This window comes from Pygoscelis adeliae, unplaced genomic scaffold, assembly GCF_000699105.1.
Source record: "Pygoscelis adeliae isolate BGI_AS28 unplaced genomic scaffold, ASM69910v1 Scaffold57, whole genome shotgun sequence".
NCBI classification, from domain to species: domain Eukaryota; kingdom Metazoa; phylum Chordata; class Aves; order Sphenisciformes; family Spheniscidae; genus Pygoscelis; species Pygoscelis adeliae.
The window spans coordinates 14,201,606-14,211,502 of NW_008825615.1; the positions used below are offsets into that span (position 1 = coordinate 14,201,606).

A 9,897-nucleotide genomic window follows, 5' to 3' on the forward strand; every position below is an offset into this window, starting at 1 on the left:
AAGTTCTGCACATAACTCTTCTGTGTCCAAAATAAATGCATTACACTGTAATGCATTTTATTTATTGTTAAAATGTGTTGGAGTTGGCATGGCAAAAATGACAATAAACAGCCTTGTGACAATTTTCATATCTGACTAAATGAACACCTTTCTTTGCTGCAGCTAAAGGGAGGACAAATGTGGAGCTGCGTGAAAAGTTCATTTTGGCAGATGGTGCCAGTCAGAGCATGGCAGCTTTCCGACCAAGGGGCCGTAGATCACGACCCTCTTCAAGGGCTGCTTCTCCCAACAGATCTACTTCTCTGTCAAGTCAAGCTGGCCAGGCAGCTGCCCCGCAAGCAGTTGCTACAAGTACGCCGAAGGTAAGGAGAAACATACAAAAATGCACTGGTTAACAAACGGGGTATAGGTTTGGTTTTTTCCCTTGCTCCAACAATATTGGTGCTTTCCCTAGCTGATAGGGAAGACGTATCTCAATTTTATTTCATAATCTGGGGAGGATCTGATAAGTCCTTTTCAGTGTATTTCCTCTACTGTTTGTTTGCAACATAGGAATACAAGAATTCTTTACATTTAAGGTGCCACATGAGCTAACTGGCAATTTGGGATTAAGCTCTGAAGGAGCAATGAACCTCTCCATTTCATTTAAAAAACAAGCTCTGCCATCTCTTTGTTTCAGAACATTTGTCATCAACTTTTTCTGCTTATTTTTTATTTCTACTATGAGATTTGATCTCCCTGTGAAAGCCTGGATATCCTTCTCCATGACATTGTTTTCCATCTACTGTCCTTCATATTTTGATTTACCATTGTTTCATACAGACACCCCATCATTTAACACGCAACTATGGTAAACCATGGTTGACAAACAGCAAAACGTCAACTCCTTCTAAGCCACCAGAATCCTCAGACTATCAAGGGTCATCTGCAGAGGTACAGTAAGGACAGAGATTCTAGTCTAATGACCTTCCTTCACTAAAACTGTCACTTCACTAACAGCCACTAGAGTTTCAGTGCTTCAGAGCTGCAGCATCCTTTGCATATTAATGCATTGTCTTTATTTTAGACCTTTGTCAAATTATTTCTTTCCTTTTTTTCCCCAAGTCTTTTTTTTGATGTTCTGTTTGTTAAGGTTTTTGACTTTAGGAAAACTCAGCCTCAATGAATTTATGTTCAAAGTGCAAATGGTTAATAAATTATAACAGTATGCAATGAACTGGATGAGCAAATGTGGAAAAGTACCTTTTTTTTCTTTCTTCTTAATAAAGCAGTTTATATACTTTGCAGGTTTCTTTCCTTAAGTTGTTTACTTTGAGTTCATAATGTACTGTAATATTCATGAACTGCAGGAATTAGATTAATAAATTACGATCTCCAGTGCAAAACCACTAAATAAAGAAATACTCAACCACTGTGAAGAAGATGGCACAAAAGACTGACTGTGATATATAAATCTTTCCAACAACTGAAGGTTTCGTTTAGGGGGGTAGTGACCAATCGTTGCTCTAATAAGATAGCTATTTGATGACTTAACAGGAAACGAGCTTTGGTCTTATTTCCAGCCCATGACTTCCATAGAAACTGCTAGTATAGCAATTAGGATTGTGCCAGCAATCAAGCTGGATGACCGAAATTTGAATGGGCTTGGAGCCAGCGTCTCCTCTAGTGTCATTACGGTCGGTGAAAAGATTGCAGCTGGATCAGGCTGCAAACTGACTTCTCACTTGTAGGAGTTGCTCTCGCCCTGGGTTAGACCGAGGGCTCGCTGGGCGGAAGCTTGTGCTACCATCACCTCTGTTGTATCCGCTTTTTGCCTATGCGCTTTAATGCCTATTGCTATTCATGTGACACTTTCTGGTGCTAAGTTTGCGTGACCTCGATGTGGCTTTGCTCAAAGATGCATAACGAACTTTCCACTCCCTCCTTTTGTGCAAGTGGGTGCGTTACTGGTGCACACTGCAGGCGTGTGTATGTGTACAGCACTTCAAGCACGTGGGGCTGTTGCTTAGAATGATTAAAAATAGCACAAAGTTGAGTCGGTTGTCGGTTTCTAATATATTCTTGCATTTTCTTTCATCTCTTAGCTGGTAACTGAACTGTAAGATTAATTGATGGTACTTTAAAGGGTTTATAGACCATGGAAAGGTGGTGTTTTCATTGAATTACAATGAGGTGAAAGCAGTTTGCATTGATTTCAAATGGGGGCATGGTATTTCTCACCTGCTGTTACAACTGCCAGTAGTTTCAGTGAGTTTCCTTTATGTAAGCCGCCATGGTTTAACATTATAAATGGGACGATTGGGGTGGGGTAGGTTGCTGTGAATTTCTGAGGCATTCTGAAACATTTTCTGCCCAAGAGAGCAGTTACGTATTTTATACGTAGACTGCATTTGGGTTTTGGGCTAAACTGAAGAACAAGCTTGATCTCTTTTTCTTCTTGCACCAGTGATTCTATCCCAATGCCTTGCCCAAAGTGCAGCAGCTTCAGCGGGGGTAATGCAGAGCGTTCCCTTTCTCCTTATCCTCCCAAGCAGTCTCTATATAGCAGAGATTTCCAAGGTGTGGCTGGCTGGACGTTAAGCACTTATACTTGGCTTTAAAGAGAGTTTATCATTGTGACCATCCCTGTCAGAGCCAGCAGATTGTCCGCCCTGTAGCATCTCAATGCTCTTTTGTTCAGATGTGCCAGAAGTGGTCTGAGCTGGCAGCTACCAGGCAGGCTCCTGCTGAGTCTCCACTCGGTGCTTAGCTCTAGGCGGCTCCCAACACATTCCTGGATCTTGCTTTTCAGTACCTAATTCTACCCCACCACTGTATGGGGATCAAAGGCACAGAACACAGGATCCTGGGATCCAGGCCACTCAACGTGCCGCATTCATCACTGCGGTGTTTGTTCTTCTTTTTGGATATTTACTTAGTGTTTTTGTGTGATGAAATGAATACGAATACTGTAGTTTTCCTCTTACTTGCATACACCTGTCTAGTACGTTACATGCATTTTGAGATTTGAGGATTTAATTCTTGTGGCTTTGAAAGAAATCTTCCCATTTGGGGCAGATTACAAATCAAGACTAGTTTTATTTCAGAAATGAGAAAGCAGGCAGGGTAGGACTATGGAGTAGAGACATTTCAGACAATATATTGACCACAAGAACTTTTAATTAGTCCTATGTCTGTCTTTTCTGCTTTTTTCTAGGAAAAGGTTTTGAAATCGGGTAGTTTTGTAAGATATTTATACAATTGAAACAAGTGTATTCACTGCCTATAACCACAGTCAGAATGGTGGAAAGTCAAGCTATGCAGACATAAAACCTCAACTACTTGTCTCTGTTTATTTAAGTCATGTACCATCAACTGATCTTATGTGCTTGACTAATTATAAGAAGGTAGCATTTTTCTTTCTTTATATGCATTGAAATACACACAAAGAATGCTAAAATGTTAATGTCAAGCAAAGTGATTTTTTTGTTGTTGTTGTTTTACATTTGGACCACTTCAAATAGTAACTGCTAAAGGAATGTTCAAAACTTCACATCATGAAAAATGTCCGTAGTGACTCAAACCAGTATTTCAGATTCACAGTGAATGTTGTTATGATGATCATATTCTAAGCTATTTACTACCTAATACCAGACCTTATCTTCAGTAGTGACAATTGAAAAAAAAACCATACCTTTTTCTTTTTGTATAGGGAACACCGATTCAAGGAAGTAAACTCAGACTGCCAGGATATCTATCAGGGAAGGGTTTCCACTCTGGAGAAGACAGTGGCATCCTGTCAACAGCAGCTACCAGAGTTAGAGCTCAGTTTGCAGGTGAGTGTCTTGACTTTAGAGCTTGATCTACTGCTTGGTTTGTTTTCCACCTGAATACTTAGGGTCACATTAGGGTGTGAGGGAGATATCAGAAGAGTGGGAAGGCGTGAAAGTCCTACTGCCTCCGCATCAGTATTGCCAAGGGTGCATATAGTCAGGATAATGGTCCTCTGTTCACATGGTTGCACAGCAGGTACGTTCAGCTCTGGATGTGCAAATTCACGACTGCAACCTTCCTGACAATGGTATCTCCAATGTATCTGCCTAAGGAACCAGGGAAGAAGCATTTACTTAAAAAGGGTTCAGTTCTTCACAGTATTCAAGTTATGCTCAACTGTGTTGGAGCAAAGGGGTCGCTTAGTAATGACTTGTCCATTTCTTTTGAAAGAAGAACTGCAGGGAGCAACTGTAGATGACCTTAATTAATGGACTATCCCATAGAGATTTTTAAAACAGTATATGAAAATAGAAAGCAGTGAAGCTGTGCTCTTCCAGGATCCTCAGAGCAGCTAGATGGTTAGAACAGAAGATAGGTCTAAAGGCTTTCCCTCACATCTTAAGCTCTGCAGAGCACACTGAGCAGTACTGGAAAATCCTGTTCAAAGTGTAGACGTCTTTGGAGTTAATAGGTGATTTGAAAAATGAGCCACCTGAGATTTCAGTTTCAACTTGGTGTTCTTCACATATACAGGGAACCACATTTGTCAAGATCGACAAGATTCAATAAGTAATTGGAAAATTATAAAAAAAAATTAATGTTTTTCTGTTTGAGATTCTTTGTTGTGGTTTTTTTTCTTCATGGCACATTGTCTGAGCAGGCTTTCACTTTAGCAGGCTTGCTGGGAGCTCATTTACTCGGCCCTTTGTTTGGGAGAATGTATGCTCTGCCCCTATTTACTTGCAGTTTTCAACTGTATGGTTTTGATTTTTCAAAAAAAGAGGGGTACATGTTTAAAAATTGGGATATTCATCTGCACCTCCAAGGTACATATATTGGGAAATCCTGAATGCATGAAGAGGCCAGATACTGAATTCTTTTAATTCAAAGCTGAGAAAATGGTGGGGGAAAGAAAGGATCTGGCTGTTGAGTGAATATACAATGCATGTCTAGCAAGTCAAGAAAAGTTGCCAGGATAATACATTTTTAATGAGATGTGCTAGTGACGAATTAACTATGTCTCAGCATTTGATCTCACATTTCCTTCTCTTTAGTGGGAGATACAGCATTGTTCTGTGCTCTTGTTTAATATCAAGATGAACTTGTAGATGACCATGATCATCATCTAGTGTGCCTGCTGGAGGTCTAAAGTTTAGCTTGTGCAATGAGGTATTTTCGGGGTTGCCAAAGACCTAGGAAGGACCTGCGTACCTTTTCCATCCTTACGTCTAATACTGATGGATATCTTTTCTCTTTCTAGAAACCAGAAGAACTCCAAGCAGACCTGGAAGCCGAGCAGGAAGCAAGGCTGGCAGCAGGTCAAGTAGCCGCCGAGGCAGTGACGCATCTGACTTTGACATTTCAGAAATCCAGTCTGTATGCTCAGATATGTCAGAGACTGTTCCTGCTGCAAGCAGACCGACACCCCGAGCAGGTTCTCGGCCAGGATCAGCCAAGCCTTCTAAAATTCCAACTCCCCAGAGAAGGCCACTAGCCAGCAAATTGGACAAGTCCTTGAAGAGATAATATGATTGGCTCCGTAAAGGTCTCTTCCTTTTGCATTAAGTATTTAAGTTTGTAAGATGTAAAATATTATATAGAAATTATTGTGAAATATCGCAAGAGGTGGATTTTTAATTCTGCAGATGGCCTTATTTGTGTATTTGTCTTCTTATTTTATGTGTATAATTTTTGTCAGATTTGTTTTTGTTTATGCCATATCCTGTGAGAAGGGGGAAGAGTTTTAATGTAAACTAACAGTTGTACACAGTAATGTGTAGAAAGTACACTAAAAATAATTGCCGAATGTACAGTGTACTGAATGTACAGTAAGTCTCTGCAACCTGAATAAAATAGGCCTATCACTATGTCATTAGTTAACAGTAAAGGATACCTCATGATTTTTCTTTAAAAAAGAAAAAGACAATACTAAAAAGCCAAAAGACACAATTACACATTTTGAGCTAACTAAACAAACACTAAAGGATGTACGTCAAAGCTACTAAGGAATAGAAACCCACAGTCACAGTACCCTTATTTATACAGCATCTCTCAGAGAACTCACAGTTAATTACGCACTTGCCGGTAATACGATACTCCCAATACCTTGCAGCATTTCTGTGCCATTGCTTTCAATGAGGCCAGACACATTCTGGGTATCTGAACTATTATTCTGTAAGAATATCAATATAAAGTGCATTCATGTAAATGTGAGGTTTTCTTTTGCTTGAGTGGATGGTAGCACTGTATCATTGAACTCATTTTGTATCAAAGCAATTTTGCTTGCAGAAAGCTCCGAAATAAACATGTCCCTTAACTTTATTTCTATTGTATTTCTTATTTCACAGGAAGATAATTTTCTGCGTTATGTTTTAAGGGCATATGACCAATAATTACCATAGTAACATAGGCTTTAATGTAATTTCCCATTATCAGCAATCAGATTTTGGTTAGCTACTGTATTTGTTTAATAAAACACTAAATTGCACATATGATTTATGAAATTATATGTAATTATTTTGTGTCGACAATTATTTTCTCCATATTAAACTGTGACATTTATATACCACGTATGAAAGGCATAAAGAGTAATTCAGTTGCTCTTTTAGTCAGTGAAATGTTTTTGCCGCTCATGGATTCTTTGAAAGGATTAATAATAGTTCATTTTCAGTGGACAAAGGATGCAGCTTTACATGGGAGTGCTGCAGAACGGCTGGGTAGGTGCTGTAGTCAGTAGTGACAGAATCCCTAGAAATTCAAAATGCTCTTTGGTAATATCAGAAAGACTCAGGTAGAGTTTGGCCAACATGCCAGACCAAATAGTCTAAACCTGACCATTCACACACCAGAAAATGACGTACCTTCAGTAGAGGAGTTTTTAGGGGAAGACTGGTTTATGGTTGTTCCCTTAGTGTGCTGAAAATGAAGCAGAAGCTCAGCTGATTACATGCGGGTAATGGTGATATCTGCATTCTCTGCTAGCACTTACTGGAAGCATTACTAAGACGATGTTTTCTGAGTTGTTACAAAAGCTTCCTGCAGACTCACAAGCTGACTCACACTATCCGTTTATAAGAAACAGAAAAAGAAAATAATACTCAAAAGATAATTCAATCAAAATCCACTTGCGTCAGGATTTCCTCCAACACAGAGTTGTATGAGCGTTTGTGGAAAGCGGACAGTAACCGGTCCTACTGCAGCTGGTTTGGGAATCAGCACGTGCATTTACTGAATACTAAAGCATCAGTCTCTGCTGCGGTGCTTTATCTTTCTGTGTTTCACCTCTCCTGTTGCTGCTATTCGTGCAGTGATTGCTTTCCTAGGACATTAAAATACATCAGGATGACTTCAGTGGTTTTTGGAACCCCACAACACCCTTGGGTAAAGAGAAGTAGTCTACATTTACAGGTAGTCACTGAAGCATCTCTGCTTGTCAGCAGGAGAAAGGAAAAGGGTAGAATTTAGGCACTTGCACAGGTAACTTGGCTGTAGGAGGAGATGATGCCCCATGTAACGTTCTCGGTGCATTTTATAACCACAGGACTGATGGAGAAGGGGTAGGGGTGGCAAATCTGAATTGCTCCCACGCGATAGGTGCATGGTTCAGTTCCTTGTATCCCAAAAGGACAGAGCAGCTCATTCTGCACGCGGTAATGTTGGCACATACCTGAAGCACCTTGTATGTATATTGTGGTCTTAGCTTTAAAGGTATTCAGAATACTTCATTAATTATGCAACTTTATGGAATTCTCATGTTGCTACATTGTAATTTTACAGAAGTTATTAGAGCTGTGATCAGCTTCTGAGAAACCCAATGTCTGCTAAAAGAAAGCAAGGACTAAGTGGATTTCTGTGGCTTGTCGGCTACTGCGAAACAGGGGAGGCTGGGACTGGTAAAGCGGAGAAGTTCATTTCTGGGTTTGAGAGAATCATCCAGTATTGGAAACCCAAGTAATAGTAAACTAAATGGGACTAGCATCTCTGTTTAAAAAAGCCCAAATCTTTCTCAAGATGTTATACCTTACTTAATTACCTTCTTCCAAAAATTATTTAACTGCTTTAGATTGATACTGAGCTCCCAAAACTAAAAGACTTTCCAAAATTGTGTTCCCTGTGTTACAAAAATCATACTGACAAAAGTCTGAAAATAAACATCGGATCCTCTGCGCTTCTCTGACCCAAGGACAAATCCGCAGAATTTGATGAAAAAGGCATATTGTGGACTTACCAGTAAGTGACAGGTAGCTCAGTTTTAGTGAACTGTTTTTGTAAAGAAAGAAGTGGTATTCAATTTCCATCCTCCTGTAATTCAAAAATATTTCTTCTTTGGTACCAGCATAAATGAGAGAGGAAGGATCAGCCCTATAACCAATTCCCCACCTTGTTCAGTCGCATGAGTTTTTATATAACCTCGTCATCGGAGATGCATTTTCTCCCTTTTATTATCTTCCTTCTAACGACACGAGTTAGTCCTACATTCACCCAGCCTGCTGGATGACCGTATGTGGAGTCAACCTTTTCGTGTGGCCTAGACTCTTACTCCTGTATATTCTGTGATTCTCCTGTGCAGCGAAGGAGCAGAGGTGATGGGGAGGGAAGAAGGGTTGGAAAGCCTATGGCTGTGAGAACCATGTTGTTTAGTGAATATTGCATATTTAGCACTTGGAAAAGCTGGCTCAGTTCTAGGCTCCTGTACTTTTTTGGTCATTTTCAGCTTTCTGCATTTCTGTTTTGCTGCCTTCAACATGGGAAAGCGGCCACAGAATTTTCTGAAGTCTGCAGGTGAAACCTGTAAGCGAAAAATGCGCCATTAGAAAAGCTAGTGATGCCTTGTGGCTTAGGCATCCTCAGCTTGTTCAGTTTAGGTATTTTGTGAGCCTCTTAATTAAATGCTAATATAATAGATAACAGTAATTCAGGCTTCGCCTACGGCACATCTCTTCACAAAAGTGTAGGGGTAAGGTTATATGCAATCTTAATTTAAAAATTAATGCATTTCATAAAAATAAACTCTGATGCAAGCAGCTATATCATACCATAGGCAGCAGCAGCGTTTGAACCTGTTGCTGCCTCTGCTGATGGCTGCCATAGGAGCAGCAAGACTATCTATGCCCCACAGCTTGCATATGAGAGAGGGGCCACAGTGCTTATGTATGTTGGTCACAGCGTGGCAAGAGGACACGCTGCTGAGCACTTGCTGTAGTATTCTGTAAATAACCACAGGGAGAGAAAATAAGCATTACCTGGTTTGCTGCACCTCAGTACAGCTGCCCTAACAGCTTCCAGGTGTTTCCAGTTCTTGGGCTGTACGGTAGCGTCTGAGCTCATCCTAGGCTAGTGGTATTTAGCTAGATGTTTGCTCTAACTGCGGGCCATAGTAGGGAGTGGTGATGTTAGGAGGTTTATATCTTCGTGCAAGGTGAGTGGAACTTTGTAGAACAAAGAAAAGGTGCTTTCCTAATGAAAATTGTTCTCTCTGCTGAATTTGAATAACCTGTTTGCAGACATGGAGGTGGGAGAGGTGGTTGGCTTGGCTGCTTGCTTTTTTTCCAATAGTGTTGTCAGGTTAAACGCAGGTAGGTTACTCATCTCTGTAGAAAAAAGTTGTATTTGTTAAAAAGGGGAACATTGCAGAGGAAAAGGGAGCTCTTCAGAAATAATGGATGAGGCGGCAGCTTAAATTTCACGTAGCTTGCATGAAAATGCTTGGTGGCTGATATTTTTGAGGTATTTTTTATGCAGATTGAGGTCCTTTTGTCAAGACTTGTTCAGAGTTTGGCTGTTGCAAATGAAGTAGTATCTGACCTGAAGCTAAGAGAGTCTCGGGGGTTGTCGTTTCATAATTAAGTAGTTCTTCTGAACTGAAATTGTTCAAATAGTCTGAATTGCAGTTCAGGGTGCTCAAACCGCATTTCTGTATTTGAA

At 40.2% G+C, this 9,897-nt stretch overlaps 1 protein-coding gene across 1 annotated transcript in view; it reads left to right on the forward strand.

Moving 5' to 3' along the window:
* The window catches only part of LOC103924686 (dystonin-like), a 121,559-nt gene extending 115,092 nt beyond the window's left edge, over positions 1-6,467 (forward strand). The window contains exons 62-65 of the mRNA XM_009333251.1: positions 163-362; positions 823-933; positions 3,692-3,815; positions 5,234-6,467. Of these exons, the coding sequence (XP_009331526.1) occupies positions 163-362; positions 823-933; positions 3,692-3,815; positions 5,234-5,499 (701 nt within the window). The 3' untranslated portion in view covers positions 5,500-6,467. The remainder of the gene's footprint in view (positions 1-162; positions 363-822; positions 934-3,691; positions 3,816-5,233) is intronic.
* The last annotated feature ends 3,430 nt before the right edge of the window (positions 6,468-9,897 follow it).